We start from the raw sequence: 22402 nt of genomic DNA on the forward strand, positions 1-22402 counted from the left end.
GAGCAGAGACAGTTACATTTCAGTGACGTGGCTGTCGCAGCATTTGCAGAGCTGGCCATGGTGATTGTTTCCTGGCTTTCCCACCCCAGCTTGGTCTGGGAAAGTATCCAAGGACCTTTCAGTGGATCCTCACAACCTTCAGAGCTTTTGGGAGGATACTGAATCTGACACCTCATCCTATGCTACCCAAGGACCTTTACCTCAGGATCATCAATTGGTCAAAGAAATCCTATTGGGACACTCTAAGCAGCTATGCCATGGGACGATATAAAGCAAATGTTGATGTCATTTCTTGGGAAATCAGTAAGTCTGCAAAGATACTTGCCAGCCCTCTCTGTAGTGTGACGTCACAGCAGCATACAGTGGCAGGTCTGGAAGGACAGGTGCAGCAGGCAGCCTCCAACCTTCTTCACGTTCGACCTTGGCCGTGTGATTTTCTTCTGGCCACAGACGTGAGATTCTACGCTTTACCTGCTGGTACATGGGCTGCACAGCTATGTGCCCAGAGCTGTTACACAACAGGCCTTCTCCCAGGCATACCCCATGAAGAGAAGAGGCGGGTCTCCAGATCCATCCCCAGCCTCACGTGGCTCTGAGCACTATCCAGGATCAGCTCTTAAACTTGACAGAGCAGACTTCAAGGCTAGTGCTAATAACAGAAGCAAAGAGGCTCTGGGGAGGAATGGGTACAGGCTGGCTTCTCTGCCAGGTTTCCCACCTTCTCCTAAGCTGATAGTGCCAAGAACCAAGCCCCTTAGCTTTACAAATACAAGATGAATACTTCAAAAAGTTAAATTAAGAGTACATGTATGTATTGCTTTACTGGGTTATCTCTGGTTTTTAAATTCACAAGGGTTAGGTCCCTGAAAGGTATATATACCTCAATGTGTGTGTGTGTATATATATATATATATGTATGTATGTGTATGTATATATATTTGTGAGTAGGTTTTCTTTAAGTTACTAGATACAGAAGAAATTAAGGAGCCCATGACTTCCTGTTGGCCTTGCAGTGAAGAGTGGGGTCACTGGCCTGGGTCCTTTGGTACTTCCTATGGTGCTCACAAAGGAAACCTGTGCATAGCAATTTTAGGAGAATGTGCCTGGAAATACTTGCCTAGAATGTACTCAGAACAGAAGGAATGATCAAGTCCTCACCCTCAGGCCCATCTAATAACTGCTGAACCCCTTGGTATTCTTAGGACGGGCGGTGGCAGCTGTTGCTGCTGCCTCTGCTGCTTTTCTTTTCTTCTTTGTCTCCTTCTTTCTCCTTGGTTTTTTGAGACAGTGTTTCTCTGTGCAGCCTGGAACTCACAAAGATCTGCTTGCCTCTGCCTCCCCAGTGCTGAGATAAAGGTGTAATGCACCACCGCCTGGCTGGCGGTCTCTTCTTATCTACGCTAGGACACTAGGCCTTTGTGGTAGAGGAAGCTCAGGAATCCTGAAGCACAAGCGGATCACAACAGCTCCCCATGCTAGGATGTTAAACAAGCAGAAGGGAGGGTGCCATGGTGGAGAGCGCACTCACTCCCCCTTTCTGGGGTCCCACTACTCCCCTCCATGAATCCCCAGTGCTTTCCCACTCCCTGGCTCTGCTGAGTTAGTGCTCCACAGATCCAAGCAGCCATGCCTTTCTCATGAGTTCTTCACTCAACATAAAGTGTACATCCTCTTAAAAGACAATGAATTCACTCTACACCACCACACACAGAGAAGCAGCTCAGTGTGTGCTGAGGCTGCCACTGCAAGGGGACACTTCCTCCCTTCCAGGATGCCCAAGCTCAATGTCCTGCAGGAACTTGTCCTGCCACAGAAAGGATGGTGTGTGCTGACTTCAATGGAATTCTCTCACACATCTCACTACCCATGACAGGGGCAGCATGGTTTCTTTTGTCCTCTGCCAGGATCTTAGAACATAAGCTAGGCAGTGTGATGGCTGCATAGACAGAGGAGCCTACAGGCACAAGCACATGCACGCGAGCTCAGAGGCAGATGGATGACCACTTCATGGAATTTAATCTCGTATTGCTCCTCTTGAAGCTATCTTCCCATACCTGCTCTAAGTTCATAGTCAAGTGGCCAGAAAAAAAATAAGGACAGTGTGCTTTCCTAAACAAATAACATAGTTAATATACAAAGGACATCAACTTCCTAATCTCAAGATTATATTCAGAATGTGATATTGACTCGACTTTATTCAAAAATAAAAGAAGCACCGAGACAGAGATCAACTGTCCAATGCATGTGAAATACTAGGTTACAGAAGGTTAGGAAGGTTAGCCTGTGTGGCGGGGGTTACAGTTACCTGGGAAAGGGGATGGGCTATCACAGAAATGCTTCTGGGAAACACTACCCACACAATAGATGGTGATCTAAACTCTCATGGTGCAGGCAGCCTCTAGGGCAGCAAGAAGCTACTCTGAGAAAACTCTGTGAAAGTTTCCAGGCGTTCAGAGGTGACCTTTCTGGAGAATACAACCTTTTTTTGGTCACTGATCTGGTAAGATCAAGAGTGCACTCCCAGGAGTGAGAGCAGGACGCTCACCCATCCGGACGCTCACCCATCCTGCCCTTCTCCAGTCCATCAAGGCCCGCAATCTCTAACACACGGCATACAGTGACAACTAGTGTTGAATGCGAAGGTAGAGGCCCGGGAGGGGAAGGGCCACTGGCATTTTCACAAAGCTCCTGATGGCCGAGCACATCTAAATACTACAGTCCAGGGCACGGAGGTCTTCCAGGAGCTCCCGGGCAGCAGACTGCAGGTGGGAGTTGCGGCTCTTAGACATGGCCAGAATGCGCTGCAGCGGTAAAGAGCTCTGGAGCTCAGGGGCCACCTTGGAGAAGACGTCTGGTTCTAGAACCACAGACTGGATGAGCCGTAGGGTATGAAGACACACTTCTGCATCTGGATCTGGAAGAAGAGAGGCTGCCGGTTAAAATCAAAGCCTCTGCAGGAAGCCACCCCTGGTGGGGTCTCTCTGAATGACAGGTCTGACAGTGGGAAAGCTATGGGCTAATCCAGAAACGGAAGCCTAGCTTGTTGTGTTTGTGACTGAACACAATCACCACCACTTTTAGAAAACACACATCTTCAAAGGCCATGATTACATTATTTAAAGCAGTTAAAAGCACTTGCTTTTTCAGAGAGCCCAGATTTGATTTCTAGAACCCACATGGTGGTTCACAACCATCCATAATCCAACACCTTCCTCTGACATCAATGGGCGCCAGGCATATATGTGGTACACATGCATACACACAGGCAAAACACTCATACATATAAAATGAAATAAAATAAAATAAAATAAAATAAAATAAAATAAATCTTTTTGTTTTGGTTTGAGTTTTTTGTTTGTTTGTTTGTCAAGACAGGATCTCTCTGTGTAGCTCTGGCTGTCCTGGAACTTGTTCTGTAGACCAGGCTGGCCTCAAACTCACAGAGATCCACCTGCCTCTGACTCCCAAGTGCTAGGATTAAAGACATGCACCACCACTGCTGGCAAAAATAAAATAAATCATAAAACAAAACCTACTAAGCTAGACCTATCAAGGCTTCTAAGGGGTTTGCTGTTTCCCTTGCAGCTGTCATGTGAAAGACGTGGTTGTCAGTGTAGAGTGCTCTCAGGAGGTAGTGAAAACTTTATGGAATTACAGAATTGCACTTAATGGGAAGAAGTTAGGTCACAGGGATGTGCTCTTCAAGGGGATACTAGGACACCTAGTCCCTTCATTTCTCTTGTGCTATGTGGTAAACAGACATATCCTGCTGTCACAGCCCAAAGCAACAAGGCCAAATGTCCAAAGACTGAAACATCTCAGACCATGAGCCAAAAGAAGCCTTTCTTCCTTCTGAGATAGTCACAGTATGCAGAACTCCCTAACATGGGGTTTCCTATGTTTTGCTGGACTGTCTACTTCTACAGTTTCTTAAGAAGGTAGTACCTCTCATGTTCACATCAATTGCGACAAATTCCTCAGCAACAACATAGACAGTGCTTCCAAAGAGACTTTGAGAGGGATAATGTCACAGTGTCTTTGTTACTGTTCTATTGCTATGAGGAGACATCATGATCAAGGCTACTTATTAAAAAAAAAAAAAAAGAGCACTTGACGTGGAACTTGTTTCATGTTTCAGAGGGTTAGTCCATGATCATCATGGCAGGAAGCACAGCAGGCAGCAGGTAAGCATGGTGCTGGAGCAATCAGAGGACATACCTTATTCACAAGATGAAGGCAGAGAGCAAGAAACTGGGTCTAGCGTGGGCTTTTAGAAACCTCAAAATATAGACCTCCTCCAAGAAGTCATACCTCCTAATCCTTCCCAGTCTACCATCTAGGAATCAAATGTATGAGCCTGTAGGCCATTCTCATGCAAACCACCACACCCAGGCTATAAGAACCACAATGTATTTCATTACTTTCCATCTGAAGGCCCCTCAGGAGTTACAGAGCCGCATAACCCTGCTTATACTATAATAACCACTGAAAAGTAAACCAAAATAATAGCCTAAGTCAAAGCTATAATCTTTAACCAGGATAAACTCGAACTATCCTTTCTGGTGGATACACTATGGGCTGGGGACTGTAATGGGAGCCATGCACACCACCAGCACCTCTTTCTCAGCACTACACTCACTCCAAAGGACCTTTCAAGCAGTCAGTGGGACTGAACACACTCCCTCAGCCTGAACCACAGACTTCTCTTATAGAACAAAAGGGGGATTGCAGTTAGGGAAGGCTAAAATAAAACCTGTTCTTCATTGAAGGAGGGACACAGAGCTATCCAAAACCCAGACTATTGAAATCTTTCTATTCTAGAGGAGAGGTAGAGGTATGAAGATACAGGGTAGGATGACTGCTAAGGAATGCTACAGAGAAATACCGACACCCAGGCAAAAGTAGACAACAGCAAGGAGAAACACTAAAACAGGCATCAAAAATAAAATCATTTCCAGTTATCTTTGCCTTAATCTTTTAAAACTCAGAGAAAAGGGCTAAAACAAAACATGCAAAAATAATAAAGATATGTGCAGAAATCAATACAGTTGAGAGTAAAAATGCTGGGTGTGGTAGCTGATGTCTGCAACTCCAGAGCTAAGGCAGGAGGACCACTATGAGTTCAAGGCAAACCTGTGCCTTGAATTCCAGGATAGCCAAAGACACATAGTGAATTTATTGTCTTAAAGAATAACAAATGAACAGCAAAAAAAGATAAATAAGTAAAATTAATTCAGGAGGAAAATTTTGTTTTGTTTTTTCCGAGACAGGGTTTCTCTGTGTAGCCCGGGCTGACCTGGAACTCACTCTGTAGACCAGGCTAGCCTCGAACTCTCGAACTCAGAAATCCACCTGCCTCTGCCTCTCAAGTGCTGGGATTAAAGGTGTGCGCCAACACCGCCTGGCAGGAGGAAAATTTTTTAAAAAAGCAAAAGTTGGCCCTTTAAAAAATAATTTCTAAAACTAGTCAAGACTAGTGGAAAGAGAGGAAAGTCAGAAATGAGAAATATCAAGAATAAGACAGTGGCTTTAACTACAAATCCTACAGAAAGTTAAGAATAATAAGGGATATGAACAATTTTGTGTCCTTAATTTTAAAATTTGGATGAATGCACTTTCAAAGTTCCCTGCGTTTTTTCTCTAGGTTGAATTACTTAAATTAGCCCTACATCTACTAAGGAAATTGAATTTGAAGTTAATAGGAAATGTTTAAACAATGAGTAAGAATTCAGACCCAGATGGCTTCATTTACAGAAGACACAGTAATCCTGCATAAGACTTCCAGGGAGCAGACGGAGCTGGACGGACAGCTCGTCGGTTGGTAATCAAGCCATGCCGGATGCTCTTCCAGAGGACCCAAGTTCCGTTCCCAGCATCCTCACTCACCATGTGGCTCACGATCACCTGTAACTTCAATTCCAGAGGATCCAACACCCTCTGGCCTCTGTAGACACTGCACTCACATACACAAAACACACACACATACACACATGTTCGTTCTCTCTCTCTCTCTCTCTCTCTCTCTCTCTCTCTCTCTCTCTCTCTCTCTCTCTCCCTCCCCCCCCCCCTCCCTCCCTCCCTCCTTCCCTGTCTCTCTCTCTCTCTTGTAAAAGACTTCCAGAAAATAGAAAGCGAGAACAAATCTCAGTTTTCTAAATGAGGCCAGAATGACCCTGATGCCCAAACCACATAAACATTTTATGAGAAGATAACGGACCCACATCTTTTGTGAAAATCCTGAACAAAACATCAGCAAGTCAGATCCAGAAATATATAGAGACAATACTTGAAATTAATATGCATTTGCATTCTGGGAATGCTAAATGGGTTCAATGCTTGTAAATTATGCAAATATTTCTTATCATAACACAGACTAAGGATTATTTATCTTTTCAACAAGATGCTGACAAGTCCTTTGGTAAATTTAGTATTTGTTCATATGATAAAAACTCTCAGCAAATGAGAACAGGATGACACATTCTGAACCATACTGAGGGCATCTACAAACACGGGCCGTCAATAGCACACATAATAGTGGGCCAAAGCCCCTAAGATGCAAAGACACTATCCTTAAAACCTCCATCCAAATCATAGTTGATATTTTAGCCTCTCTGCACTACAGAGACATACAGACTGAAAAGGACTAAAACTATCTCTGTTTCCACATGATGTGATTCTCTGCACAGAACATTTCAAAGAATATGCAAAAAGCCACTGGAAACAAGTTTTACAAGGTTTTGGGATAACAGGGTCAGCACGTAAAGGTTAGTTTTATCCACACACTGATAAAAAATGCAAATCAAGATTTTTAATGAATACCACTAAAGATGACAAAAAAAATGATAAACTCTAAGCAAGCCGTTGTATACAGTGTCTGGAAGCTTCAAAAGGTAAAACCCACGTGACACTTAAGTACAAAGCAGAGGCAACAAAACCAAGAGGTTGTCCTACACTGAGACTAGACTTAGACGAGGCTCGGGCTGCTTGGTCTGATTGCTTCAGGGCCGATGTTGAGATAGAAGTTCATAGTTAAAATGGTAGGAAATGCAGCTCGCCTCACACTGGACAGAAAACGAAGGGGCCAAAGTTCCACAGTCCCCTTCAAAAGCCAGCTCCCTGAAGTGACCCATTTCTTTCAACTAGGCTCCATCTCTTAAATTCCCTTCATCTCGGATAGTGCCATACACTAAGGACCAAGCCTCCAGCACAATTAAGACTGAGGCCATAGTAACATTTATGGACAAGATGTCTCAAGAGGCTTACAATGCCAAGCCTCTTCAACTTTATCTACAAATGCAATGTCATTCCAAACAAAATCCCAGTAAGCATTTTGTAAAAATCAACAAACCAGGACTAGGGAGATAGCCCTGAAGTTAAAAATGCTGGTTGCTCTTCCAGAGGTCCTGGGTTCAATTCCCAGCACCCACATGGTGGCTAACAATATCTATAACTCCAGCTGCAAGACTCTAATACACTCACTCTGCTAGCATCAGGCAAACACATGGCACACAGACATGCAAACTCCCATGCATGTAAAATGAATGAATGAATGAATGAATCATATACACATACATACAGTTTTAAAATCAACAACCCATTCTTGCTCTTACAGGAGAGGTAAAGGACTGCAAGAGTCGAGACAGTTTAAAAAGGAAGTCAAGGCCTGTGGCCCCACTGACAGAGCCCAGACCCACAGTTCTTAAGACAACATGGAATCACCAAGGGGTTGACCTGGAAATAAATGAAGAGGGTTGAAGAATCCAGAAGCAGACAATCCACCCAAGGATGCTACTTCATGGAGATGACAGTGAACTCACCTAACTTTATAAAACAAGACACAGTGGTACTAGACCCTGGGCCAGCTCCCCACACCTGCCCTTCCCGGATGACGAGAGGGTGAAGGAGAGAGATACTGCAAGAAAAGCCCTTTTTGAAGGATGCTAACACCTTCCTCAAGAACATAAAGATGCCCTGCCACCCCCTCAGAGAGAATCAGATGCTCCCAAACCAGAACGTTTAGAAATTAAAACATGATCACAGGAATAAAATCTTCAGGAAAATGGAGTTGAGGAACTCTCATAAGCAGTGCTGTGAAATAGATGGGCAAAGGCTGGGACAGGGACAGCCACCACCGTGCAGTGACTTAGCAGCTCAGAGCAGGCTCTCAGAAGTGAGGGACATACATTTGCAGACTGAGAAGTCCTTTCAGTTTTCAGACAAATTGATTATAAATGTATAGACTACAGGGGTTCAGGAGATCCAGTACCAGGACAAGATAAACTAGAACAAAGCACGACAGCACAGTGGGGGGGTGTCATCATGAAAGCCATAACCTTACATAATGAACAGAGAAGTTACACATGCTTCTAAAAAAACATCAGGAACAAAGACTCCATAGTGAATCCTCTCAGAAAACAAACAAACAAATAAAAAACACCACCAACAAAACTTCTCTACAACACTGGACATCAGAAGAGAATGAAGAGATGCCTTCACCCTGGAATGTATGCCCACAGGTGAGAAGAAATCAGACACAAAGCATCTCCTCAGCTTTCCCACACGCTCTTCTCCAAGAATACCAGACTGCATGGGCCGACCTAAACAAGCCAACAAAGCAAGCAGGAGGAGGCAGGGAGGAGGAGAATTCTTCGAGCACAGCAGAAGCAAGACAAGACTCTGAGGAACAGAAAACTATGGGCAAACCTGGGATAAAGAAACATCTTCAGGGCTGGAGAGATGGCTCAGTGGTTAAGAGCATTGACTGCTCTTCCAGAGGTTCTGAGTTCAATTCCCAGCAACCACATGGTGGCTCACAACCATCTGTAATGGGATCTGATGCCCTCTTCTGGTGTGTCTGAAGACAGCTGCAATGTACTCGTATACATAAAATAAATAAATCATTCCTTCTTTAAAAAAAAAAAAAAAAAAAGAAACATCTTCAGAGGAGACTGGAGCAATGGGGAGAATGGAAGGTTAGATAGATAATTAACACGTAGGACCCAGGCTAACTGAGCCAGGCCTGATAGCACACACCTCTAATCCCAGTACCAGAGAGGCAGCGAGAGCCAGGAGGATGTCTGGGGCTTGCTGACCACCAGCCTGCCCAGCCTTAATGGTGAGCTACAAGTCTCCGGGAGAAAGCGTCTCTCAACTTAAAGTCGATCCTTGTCCTCTACACACAGATGTGTGTACATATAAGAATACACACACACACACACACACACACACACACACACACACACCAGTAGTAGTAGTAGTAAAGAAAAATATGCAAAATGAGAAAATTATTGCCAAAATAAAAAACTAGAAGAAAAGGAAATAATTTAAGACTTAGGTATGAATAGCAGCAGCCATAATAATGCAAAAAGTGAACGTTAATCTGACTCCGGCTATGACTGCTCTGGAATGGTGGGATGACGGAAGACTCTCTTCCTTTGTTACCAGGAGTCACAAGCAGTTCTGAGAAATAAGCTTCTTAGGAAGGCTGTCATGGGGGAAACCTGAGTAGACTCGCCCCAGTACCCGTAAGAAGCAAGCGCAGCGTCCACAGGGCATTTGACAGGGATCAGCAGGCAGGGCTCTAACATGAAAATAATAAATGAATTTGCACAAAGCTTTTAAATAAAATATGAATTTAATGAGAGTCCTATTTCTATGCACACATTCTGTATATTAGATTTCATATTCCAAATCACATGCAAATTAACTTAATTGAGAATATGCAATGATGTGTAATAAAAATTCTTCACAATCACCAAAAATAAACCATGTCTGTCCATATTAGTAATAGTTTACGATTCTTTTCAACTGTCCAATGTGCTTAATGATTAAAACTACACTGGAGGAATCCAGCAGGCCTTCCCACCTGGAGGAATCCAGCAGGCCTTCCCTCTCTTCTGAGGCAAGAGCATTTATTTCAACTGCATCAATACTTGTTGCCACCAGGATTTCTAGACAGTGGCCAAGCTCTTGGGGCACACCTGTACAGTCATCTTCTTCTGGGACCCTTGGCCACTTCCAAGGCACCATGGACACCAGAAAACATTGTCTGTTCCAGCAGCAGCCTCAGCCTTGTGCTTCCAAACTTCAGAGAATGGAGTGTGTGTGTGTGTGTGTGTGTGTGCACGTTTGTGCATGTGTAGACTATAGGACTGGCTGCTGTTGCTACCATTCCTACACTGACTCACACTGCACCCTTACGCTGCAGTCACACTGCCACTCCTCAGTGCCTGAGGTGGCAGTCTCCAGGTCCCCATTGCTCTCCACACTGATATTGCTCAGTCCTTCCTCAGTGCTCTGACACAGTGGCCTCCGTCCCTCCCTCCCAGGCCCTGGAGAGTGACTGGACACCCGCTCTGTCCGCAGTGCTCTCACACATGTCTTTCTCACCACTCCTCTCACGCACTCGCCTCTGTCCCAGTGTCCTTCCCCCTCTTGTCTCCTTAGGTGACCTCACCCATGCTTACCGCTGCTGCTCATCTGTTCTCCTACTCCTCGCCTCTCTCAAGTCTGGACTTCCTGTTGAGCAGCCCTGGGGGAGCTCACTGCGGGTGTCTGGTGCCACATGTACTTGTATGACATCAAAGGCCACCTCTCATGACGCAGGCACTGACCCTCACCCATCAGAAGTCTTGCCGGCTCTCCCTCCCAGCACAGCCTACATCTACTGTGACTACACCCAGCCAGCGCTCTCCCGCCAGAGCTGCAGAGGCCCTATCTAACACGCCACTTCCCAATCGTCCTGCTGCAGCACTGATACTTTCTAACTGGAAATCAAAATGCACCCCTCTCTGCTTCCCACTTTTGACAAAAACAGCCTTGTGTGTGGCAGAAGTCTTGACCCACCAGCTCTACTGCTTCCCCATTGCTTCCCTCAGGCTGTGTGCCATTCTTGCCCTTGCTTTCCCCCAGTAAGCATCTGTCCTTTGACTCAATACATCTTTCCTCTATTTCAAATGCCCTTCTTCCAAAGTTCAGCTGAGCTGTTTCATCAGTGACACACACAGCACCTGAAAACTATCTCTGCATCCTTACAGCACAAGTGATGAACTTTGGATCCATCAGAGGGCTGGCATCCAATGGCACCATCACTGTGTCATCTACTTCCCTGGAAAAGAAACAGCTGGGGACTTGGGGGCCTCCCAGGGTTCATGGTCTTAGGACTGGGTTTGCCTTAGGCATCTCCCCAGGTTCTCATGGTCATCTAGCAGCTGTGACAGGGAGAAAGGAAGACCCCTATCATGTAGTGTGCCCTGGGTGCTCGACACAGCAAAGCTGGTCCTCAGAAAAAGATTCCAGGGCCTGGTCACACTTGAGGAAAGGGTAGCCCTGACTCAACTAGAGGAGAAATATTGGTGACAGTTACAGCCCAGAGATACATGACACTATAAGACTAAGTTTTTGTCTTTTGACAGAACCTTTTTACTCCTCTCCCACTCTGTACTTCACACCAATACCAACTACAATAACACGGGAGTCTACAGCTCAGAGAACTGCCAGACACAAATCTCAACTCAGGAAGAAGTCTCAGGAAACCCAAAAGGCAACAGAGGAGAAAAAACAAGAGCCCTGACATTAGGCACAGCTCAAGTCCCATCTAGAGTAACAGAGAACCTCAGTGTAAAGACCTATTTCCCTCAGTTCCTGCTATCCAGTAAAGTGTGTCCCACACAAAAGCTGTCAGAATCAAAATATACTTCTGTGTTGAGCTGTCAATTCCAAGCCAAATTAAAGAATGTTGGATGGTATGAAGGGGGGTTGGTTCTCATGAAGGCTCACAGCAGACTGCAGGGACTAGCTTTGCATTTGAGGTCACTGTAGCCTTGTCCAGAAAGTACTTCTACAAGGACAGCCTGCCAGCAGCATGCAGAACCTTGGATTGTCGTCACTTTATTGATCCTTGTAGCCAAGGAGTACTGTTTCACAAGCTCTTACGTCATCTCCACTTGACTTTGGACACCTTCTCCTTACCTCAAGCTCTTTAATACGCCAGCGTTTACGAGGACACACCTGTTTCCACTGCAGGTCTCTGTTACTCTCAAATAAATGTCACTCAGGAGCATTGCTCTGTTACTTTGGTTAACCCAGTTTTCAACTAAACCTTTACCTGGTAGAGTAAGAAGAAAAAGAAGGGGCTGGAGATATGGTTTAGCCATTAAGAGTGCTTGCTGCTCTGGCAGAGGACCTGAGTTCAGTACCCAGCACTCATGGCAGCTCACAACCACATCCAGATCCAGTTTCAGAGAATTGGATGCCCTCTTCTGGTCTCCATACAGACTGTGTGTAAGAGGTACACAGATATACACAAAATAAATCAATTATAAGAGAGAAAATAAAAACATCGTTAAAAAGAAAAGGAGAAGGTGTGGAGACCAAGCATTGGAAACAGATGCAGACACACACAGGGAATTTACGCAGCCAGTTAACATGCTCAGAGCAGTGCCGGCTTCCACAGCAACACCACAGAGAAGGGGTGTAAACAAAAGAACATTATTCATCACAGTCCTGGAGGCTGAAGTCAGGGAGTCAGGTGCCAGCAGCTGGCTGCTCCTCAGGCCTCTCCTTACCGTGCAGCCAGTATCTTCCCCATGTCCTCATACGGCCGCCCCTCTGTGTCTATGGCTGTTCTCATAAAGACGACAGTCAGATTGGATAGAGGACTCCCACAGCGAGCTCATTAACTTAACTACCTCTGAGAGACCCTGTGTCCAAGTACGGTGACCTTCTCAGACCAGGCCTTCAGCCTGGAGAGCACAACTCAGACCGTGGTCTATTCTTACAGAAAAGGTTGAAAGTAGACAGACTTAAACAGAGATGCTCAAAGACTGCATCAAATCCCACGTCACCTCCTTACACACTCACCGGCCAGTCTCTCTGCATTCCCTAAACTTAATAGAGGGGCTCTTCTCCTCTCCATGACAAGATAGCTAACAGAAACAACCGAAGAAAGATTCCTGTTGACTTGTGGTTTAGGAACGTGCAGCCCGCGGCCCGGCGTGCTATGCTTGGGCAGAGCAGCATGCTGATGGGAGTGTGATGGAAAGGCTTTTAGACCTCACGGTGGATCGGGAGCAGAGAAAGGGGAAAGAGGCCAGGGACGAGACACATGAGAAAGGAATTACTTTCTTTCCCACCTACTTCTGACACCTAGGCCTCTCCACCAAAATTCCCAGACCCTCTTAAACTAGGACCAGCAGACAGGGGCCATGGGGCATTCATATTCAGTGTGCGGCACTTCTACAAAATGACCTTCTCTCTTTTCCCACCAGACTGAAAGCTCTGTGACAGCAGGGCTTGCCAATACTTAAAATATCCACTGTAAGTGCTTCTTGACCATTAGAGATTCCTCTGTTGAGAATTCTCTGTTTAGCTCTGTATCCTGTTTTTAAATTGGGTTATTTGGTTTGTCAGTGTTAAATTTCTTGAGTTCTTTATATATTTTGGATATTAGTCCTCTATCAGATGTAGGGTTGGTGAAGATCTTTTTCCATTCTGTAGGTTGCCATTTTGTCCTATTGATGGTGTCCTTTGCCTTACAGAAGCTTCTCAGTTTCCTGAGGTCCCATTTATTAATTGTTAATCTTACAGCCTGAGCCATTAATGTTCTGGTCAGGAGTTGCCTGCTGTGCCAATGTGTTTAAGGCAGTTCCCTACTTCCTCTTCTATTAGATTTAGTATATCCAGTTTTATGTTGAGGTCTTTGATGCATTTGGACTTGAGTTTTGTGCAGGGTGATAAATATGATGTGCAGGGTGACATGGTCTAGCTAGACCAGCACCATTTGTTGAAGAAGCTCTTTTTTTCCATTGTATGGTCTGGTTTGTCAAAAATCAAGTATCCATAGATATTTGAGCTTATTTCTGGCTCTTCGATTCTATTCCATTGATCAACCTGTCTGTTTTGATCCCAATATCATGTGGTTTTTTATTACTATTGTTTTATAGTGCAGCTTGAAATCAGGGATGATGATACCTCAGAAGTTCTTTTATTGTATAGGATTTTTAGCTATCCTGGGTTTTTGTTTTTCCATATGAAGTTGAGAATTGCTCTTTCAAGCTCTATAAAGAACTGTGTTGGAAACCTGATGGGAATTGCATTGAATCTGTAGATTGCTTTTGATAAGATGGCCATTTTTACTATGTCTTCTGGGAGGTTTTGTTCAGCAGTTGATGGAAAAAACAAACAGATGTAGAGACCCACAGCCAAACTCAGGAGTCTTGTGAAAGAGTGAGGGGTGGGGCAGAAGGATGGAAAGAGCCTGAGGGGTCAAGGACACCACAGGAAGACCTACAGAGTCAACTAACCTGGGCCCATGGGGCTCACAAAGACTTAACCACCAACCAAGGAGCATGCATGGGCTCAACCTAGCCTTCCCTCCCCCCACATTTGTAGTACACGAGCAGCTTGGTCTTCATATGAGTCCCCTAACAATTGGAGTTGGGCTGGAGGTGGGGAGTGAGGTGGGAGGGGCCTGTTTCTGACTCAGTTGCCTGCCTTTGGATCCCTTTCCCCTCGCTGGGCTGCCTTGTCTGGTGTCAGTAGGAGAGAATACACTTAGTCCTGCCAAGACTTGATGTGCCAGGGCAGGCTGGTACCCATGGTACTTCTGAGGAGAAGTGAAGGGAGTAATGGGGGCAGGGGGTTGTGAGGGTATACCTTGGAGGAGAAGAGGGAAGGGGCCGTGATTGAGATGTAACATGAATACATATATAAATGAATGAAAATATCTACTGTATGTGCAACACTCAGTAAGCTCATTTACCCGGTATAAAAAGCCCCTTTTATGTGGCTAAGGCTACTGCAGCACAAAAGTAAAGAAACTGCAGGAGGAACAAAGAACTAGGTGTTGGGTCCAGAGCAGGCCCCCAAATGGCAGTGCTGCTGACACTGTCCTGAATGACACAGTCTGGCCTCAGCTCAGGCTGGACTCTGACCAGGTCAACAGAAGGATCTCTCGTGGGCAAACAAAAGCCTAAGCTCTACATTCCTCAGAACCCTTGTAAAGTTGTGTTCTGTTTGTTGGGAAAGCCATCACTTCCCTTACAGCCAACTGCCTCTGGCAGGGGCATCTAGTTCCTGATTAACTTAAACAAACCTGTAACAGATTAAAGTCCTTTGGTAGTTTCCAGGCTGTTCTGGCCCACATCAGACCTCCCCTTGCTCTAACTTCCAGGCTGTTCTGGCCCACATCAGACCTCCCCTTGCTCTAACTTCCAGGCTGTTCTGGCTTACATGCCTCCCCCACTGCTAGCTGTTTCCTTAAGACTAACATGACTTCTCCCTGTTGTTTTGCTGTTCTACCCCCTACTCTGAGACAGCCTGAAAATTAGATTCCCCACTAAACCTTTCTTTCTACTTGTGGAGCCGTCTAGGTAGAGTGTCAGCCTATTGGCGGATCCACTGCACCCTCACTTACACTAGGCATGCTAGAGAGAGCTTGTGTGGACCCCTGAAGAGGATAAGACATGAGTCATGAGATAAATGTAGCCAAGGGTACAGCCAACAGGGATAATCTCATAAGGACACCTCAAGAGCTCAGTCACTGTGACAATAGTTGAAGGGAGACAGATCACGGAGGGAAAGTATCATAAACCATGTAAATAGACAAGTAATACAGAACTCAACCCCAATCACAAAAACCAGGGACTTAGAGACAGATAAGGCAATATGACGAAAGATCACCATGCTAGGACATGCTAGGACTGTCTCACACAGAGAGGACATGCTAAGACTGTCTCACACAGAGAGGACATGCTAGGACTGGCTCACACAGAGAGGACATGCTAGGACTGTCTCACACAGAGAGGACATGCTAGGACTGTCTCACACAGAGAGGACATGCTAAGACTATCTCACACAGAGAGGACATGCTATGACTGTCTCACACAGAGAGGACATGCTAGGACTGGCTCACACAGAGAGGACATGCTAGGACTGGCTCACAAGGGTCTCTAGGACCCCTGCCTTTAGAGTCCTTGCTTCCTCCCAGAACTCATGTGAGAATCTAAATGCCAGTCATAAGTTGTTAGTAGTGTTAAAGTATAGATAATATATTAATTGCTTTTAGAGGTAAGGCCTTTGGGAACTGGTTCAATCATTAGTGATTAAGCCCTGGTAGGTCTGTAAAAGTAGATAAAGACACCATAGACCTAAGTTCTCTACTACAACATGATGCAGCTCAGGGGTTCCTCACCAGAACATGAACAGGGCTGTTAGGTCATTGAACCTCAAACCCATTAACCAAAATAAGTATTTTTAAAATTTACAAATTAGCCTGCCTCAGGTATTTCAGTGTAGTGGCAGGCCAATCCTAAGGTTTTAAAGCAGCCACCATGAGAGTTCCTCAATGAACAAAGGTGTAAAGTCTTAAAAATAATCTCAGCAAATAAAGAGAAGGTATACATAGTAACAAACAAAGCTACAACTGAAAATACAATAACTGAGACAAAGGTGTTTGTAGAGAGAGAATTAAAGGGAGAGAAGAAGAAAATCCATGAGGACCAGGGGAACACCCCAGTGAGTAGAGTGTTAGCCAGGCAGGCCCAGACATACAGGTGTGACCCCAGAACCCACATAAAAAGCTGCCTGTGCTAGTTCATGTCAGCATGGTGGCAATGTGTACCTGTGCACACAAGCACAGAAAAACAAATAAATGAAAGATGAGTAGGGAAGAAGTCAGGAGGAAAATGGAATGAAGCAACGTGAGTTAACAAGAGAAAGATGATGTTAAACCCCAGGAGAACTGGTAAGACACAATGTTCACATCTCTGTAGTCTAAGAGAGAAAAACTAGGAGGGTGGGAAGCAGCCGGGAAACACTGACAGCGCGTGTATCTGATTAAGCCAAAGACAGGGTGCCAGAAAACAAACTGAAACATGCAGTATGATCTAGAACTTTCTCAAACCTTGGGAGTCTATGCTGAGCACAAGAGAAATAACTCCTAAGTAGTGAGCTTCTCAGAGGAAGTGATGCTGCACTCCCACACATTGAACAAAAGAGAACTGTCAGTTCTAGAGACCTGTTTCCATGGGAATAGTCTTTTAATATGAAGGGGAGTTCTAGTCATGCTCAGGTGAGGGAACACTAAGCTCATTGCCTCTAAAAGAACAACTAACACGAAGACTTGTGCAGGCACACTCCAGCAGCATGGGTCACAGCTCATGACCCTAGTGCCCGTCAGACAACAAATGGGCACATGCTGGATATCCAAACTGTAGACATTATGTAGCCACAAGAAGGAATAAAGTGCTGACCCACGGTATAATAAGGATAAACTCTGAAAACACTAGTGGAAGAACATCAGGGGAAATGAAAGCACGCTCTAATGAGGGTTAACAAGCAGGCAGTAAATTAGACCAGGGCTAACTTCTGGACTCTGTAACTCACTGTGTGTAACACTAGTGTGACTGCTAATCTTGGTTGTCAATTTGACTACATCTGAAATCCACTAACACCCAACTTTCTAGGCATGCCTATGAGAGATTTTCTTGATCAGATTGTTTGAAGTGGGAAGACCACCCTAAATTCAGGCCACACCTTTTACTGTCAGCCCACGTAAAAGACCATGAAGATTGAAGCTATTGCTTTTGTCTACTTCCCCCCTTTCTTGATGGCAAGTTCATCTACCCTGTTGTTGGATCTGGTATTAAATCCAACTTCTTCAGGCGCTCAGTGTAGACTCAGCAGCTGTCCAGGTACCCTCCCAGGCTCCAGCACCAGATTGGGTCTGCAAAGACATCGAGCCTCATGGATGGGAGAACTTCTAGATTCTTGGTCTTTCTCTCCATCATGAGGATGCCATTGTTGGACTATCCAGACCACAGCTTGTGAGCCAACTTAGTAAAACACACACACACACACTCAGCCAGCTCTGCCACTCTAGTGAGCCCTGACTAATACAACTAGTCTTGCAAGTTTTCTATAAATATGAGCAATGAAACAGGAATGAAGTGTTGGGTAGCAATGGAGTCTTGGACAAGAGAAAGGGAAGGTACACTGTAATGAGAAGGAAAGGCCAGCAAGGCTTTACTGGAGCTGGTGAGAGTCCACACACATGAACACAGACTAGTGGTGTGTACAGTGTGAACTCTGATTGCTAAGGACAGTTTTCTTGTGTCATCTCACTGAAGCAAAATTAGAAATTACAGATGATGACCAAGTCCTGACACTCAATTCCATCCCACCACGTTGCCTCACACACTTTCCTTTGGTCAGCTAACCTATAAGCAACTGAAGTTCTCATCTGCTCTGTGGCTGTGTTTTAACCTGCTCTTGAAAACTGTTAAATGAGACTATCCTGTGTTAATTGGTTTCCACAGTTATGAAGAAAATTGCTGAGAAAATAACTTAGAAGAATCATATAGTCCACACACAGACTCAAAGGTTTCAGTCCATAATCCTTGGCTGTTGATCTTGGCTTCTGGTGAAGGAGAGCATCATGGTCCTGGAGCACATGGCAGGAACTACTCACTGCACAGTACACAGAAAGCAGTGAAGAAAGCCATCACTGCCAAGAACTCACTCTCAGTGACCACTTCCTCCAGCTAGGTCCCATCCTCTGAAGTGTCTAGAAGCTCCCAAAACAGGCTGCCACCAACCAGGCACTGTTCTTTTAACTTCTGAACTCTTCAGAATAGCATTCACATGGCCAAAAGGTTCATGTCCACCACAACACAGAATACCTTCAGTCCATCTCTAAGAACCTCCATGGTCTTAACAGTTCTAATACTGTTCAGATGGATAAGTCCAACATCCTCTGGTACTCAAGACCAACTCACAGCACACTCTCATGATATAATAGCATCGAGTGAACACTCGTATTCCAGATGAGAAGGAGGACTGAACGGAAGGGAAGGACTGACTAAAGACTGAAATCAGGAAGGGAAATGTTAAGTCCTGTAGCTTCCATGTCTATCATCTGGAGCGAGTGATGATGGATGTGGGCCTCAGACATTTTGGGGAGCCACACCCCTGTGGCCCTGTCCCTCACAGCCTACATAGCCTCTGCTGAGGGCCAGCTCACCTCATTACCTACAGCTTTCCTTCACACCGGTTTCACCACCTGGCATCTCTAACTTCTTCAAGTCTCCATTTCATGTTTGGCTTCACCCTGTCCTCTCATGAGCTTCCTGTGAGAGCTTCCTGTGAGGATTCCAACTGTGCTAGATATTGTCTGGACTCCCAGGTTTTCCTATGATTCTAGTGATAGCTCCATGAGCCCATTACTCTTGCATTCTGTATGTCTGAAAGGTCAGCATCAGGTGAATGACATCAAGGTCTGCCACTGGCTCAAGCAGTGTCTACCATGTCCCTGTAACCCGCAGCTTCAGCAGCCTCTAAGAGCCTGGAGAGCTGAGGGAAACACTGTCTAGGGGATGTGACTCCAGAAGTGTGACTCAGAGGCACTGTCTTCTGGAAAGAAAGTCTCAAATGAATTCACTCTTTCATGCCTTTGAGCCTGCCACAGCTGGGATGAAGCCAACTCCTGAGATGCCCCTTGTTATCACTCCTACTGTCCTTGTGAAATGGAACTTTTTGAAGGGCAATAATTTCTGTAAACTCTTACTTTTGTCCCCACTTCAAATCTGCTTCTCTGGTCAAATGCTTTTCAAATCCTTCGAGTCTTTCTTTTACTCTCAATTCTCACTGTCAGGCTGGCTAAGAACAGCTAGCAAAGCTCTTGTCACAGCCTGGCACCTGTGAACTCAGCTTACCCTAAGTCTTAGAGCACGGACAGCGCACAGACAAGTCCCATCCCAGGGAGCGTCATGACCTCGGGTCTAATCCCAAGCAGTCATCATTCCTGTTGGACGCTCAGAGCACAGGGCTCTGAAGCTCACATCCCTATGGATACACTGATGCTCTGTTCTGCTTGCAGCACTCTGGTGCCTCTCCCGCCTCATCTCTAAAAGCCCTCCTCCCTCTTGCACAGCAGCTCCAAAGGCGAAGAAGCGTAAGTCATGTTTATCACAACAAAGGTTCCACCCCAGAACCAACTTTCATTTTTCTGCAGCTGTGAATAAAATGCTCAAAAGAACAACTTAAGGGAGGGCCTTTTGCTCACAACCTCAGCCCATAGTTCATAACTGATGCTGTGCCTGTGGTGAGGCAGTGTGAGCAGCACATGGGTCCTAGGGCCCTGAGTTTAGGGGGAATGAGAGTGTACAGAACAAGATATAGTCCCTAGGAACCCAGCCCTAAAGATACCTCCTCCATTTACGCCCTACCTCCTAAAGTTTCCAGAACTTCCCAAAATAGTGTGACCAGCTGGGAGCCAAGTCTTTAATACATGAGCCTTAGGGGAAATACTTTATGTCCCTATGGTAACACTCAGAGATTACAAAACAAAACAGGCGATTTTATTACAAAAGCCCAAACAATCAATGAATGAAGTAACTTGTGCTTGTGTGCTTTCCCTCTGGTTCCTCAATGTGTGTCACCCCCTTCCCCTGTGTTTAAGGGGGTATTTTCTCCATAGTCCCTGGGAAAACTGCCCCTCTGGATCTCAATGCACTGCCTCCTCCTTAGACGGGACAGGCTCCCTGCTGGTGTTCCCACTGTCTGAATCATGTGGGCGTGTGAGGGCAGAGCATGAGGCTGAGCACACAAGCCAGCGACCTACAACAGGTGTCACAAGCGGGCACTGAAAACTGTGACACAGTGCTGAGACTCCAGATGGACATCAGGTGCTCAGCTTCTTACACAAGTGTCTCCACAGCACTGAGGACACGAAGCACTGGTGTCTACCACACTGGATTGAGACACATACGAACAACCATGTGATAAGGATGGCACTGTCTTGGTCAACACTGTCACCATCAGCAGCAAAGGGATGGCCAAGTCAGTTAGAAGAACCTCTTCTGCCATGCCCTCACTGCAGTGATGCTCTGCCCAAGCACACAGAGCCACGGATGGAAAAGGAATCTTCTTCTCTATCTCTCTGACGGCCCTCACATGTCAACGGGAATGTGCTAGTCTAGAGAGAAGGAACACAGAGGACTGCTGCTGGGGCGGGAGGATGGTTCAGTGGTTAAGGGCACTTGATGCTCTTGCACCACACCAGGCAGTTCAAAACAGCCTGAGACTTCAGCTCTGTAGGGGAGCACTAAAAGAAAACCCATGTTCACAAACCAAACAAACTAGTCAACAAGACAAATGACAGCAAATGCTGGAGGATGTAGAAGACAGGAACCCTTATTCATTGTTCGGGAATATAAACTGATATACCCATTGTGGAAATCAGTGTGGAAGTCCCCTGCCTCCCAAAGAAGGCATTTCCACGTGACCCGGCCCTACCACTCCAGGCACACATACACAGGACTCTAGATTCTTCTACAGCAGTGCTTGCAGATACATTTTGCTGCTACTCTATTCACAACAGCCAAACAAACAGATGAGCTCCATGTCCAACAATGGAGGAATGTACAATGAAAACGTGGTGTACGAGGCCAGCAAGATGACTCAGTAAATACAAGTACTTCCCTCAACACCGGCGTCTGACCCCTGGGACCCGCAGAATAGAATGAGAGAAACAACATACGTGAGTTGTCCTCTAGCTCCACAGACGCACCTTGTCCACATGTGCACATGCACATGTGTGCATTAATAAATACATGTAATAAACAGTTTAAAATAAAAATGTAAATATGGTATACATATACAATGGAATTTTATTTATCCATAAAGAAAAATAAAAATTCAGGAAAATGCTTGTGGGAAAGAACTTGTATTCAAGCCGTAACAAAAGCCTTGTCTCAGATGGGAACTGATGAGAGAAGTCATAGTGAGGATGGAACAGCCCAACCAGAAGCCCTTTCTGTGTAACAGTGATTCTCGGGTATTCTCAGTACATCTTCTGGACCCAGTGCATTCCTGCCTTCCATCCCTAGCCCAGCTATGGATGCTGCCTTCCTGGGAATAGCTAGCAGATGTCTTAGACTTAAAGGAGCTACCCTCAACTCTTGGCTCACTCCTGCTCCTTACAACAGCACTATTCATGGCTTAGACTGCAAACTGAATCCCTAGGTATCATCCTGACTGAACTCCCTTCCATCTCCAGAACCACTGCCTACTGCAGGTTGTACTGGACCCCTCACCCTACAAGGTCCCTATGACTCCTCTTAGCTCCCACACAGAGGTCAGAACCAGCTATAGCCGAGGCCTCCTCATTCAGAGTATTGCTTGAGTTTTCACAGGTAATTAGACCCCATCAATCCCTCTGGTCACTCCTTCTCTCTCTCATTCACGCGCGCACATGCGCGCACACATGTGCACACACACACACACACACACAAACACACACACTATAGCCACACTGGCCTCCAGTTACTCCTAAAATGCCCACTGCTTCTCAGGTCCTCTCCACTGCCCACCCATCATCCTACTGATCGGCTCATAGCTCTCC

At 45.6% G+C, this 22402-nt stretch overlaps 1 protein-coding gene across 2 annotated transcripts in view; it reads right to left on the reverse strand.

Annotated features, from left to right (window-relative positions):
• Positions 1-2676: 2676 nt before the first annotated feature.
• The window catches only part of Hsf2bp (heat shock transcription factor 2 binding protein), a 79277-nt gene continuing 59551 nt past the window's right edge, over positions 2677-22402 (reverse strand). Inside the window, exons 1-2 of one of the 2 annotated variants that reach the window (XR_003711456.1) lie at positions 10467-10887; positions 2801-2914 (exon numbers count right to left, since the gene is read on the reverse strand). Coding sequence is in view for 1 of the 2 variants with exons in the window: in XM_028767973.1 (XP_028623806.1) it covers positions 2706-2914 (209 nt within the window). In the remaining variant the exon portion in view is untranslated. Of the gene's footprint in view, positions 2915-10466; positions 10888-22402 lie in introns of those variants that run through there. The other variant, XM_028767973.1, reaches the window with a different exon arrangement.

The sequence above is a fragment of the Grammomys surdaster genome, unplaced genomic scaffold (assembly GCF_004785775.1).
Source record: "Grammomys surdaster isolate TR1022 unplaced genomic scaffold, NIH_TR_1.0 183, whole genome shotgun sequence".
Taxonomy (NCBI): Eukaryota; Metazoa; Chordata; class Mammalia; order Rodentia; family Muridae; genus Grammomys; species Grammomys surdaster.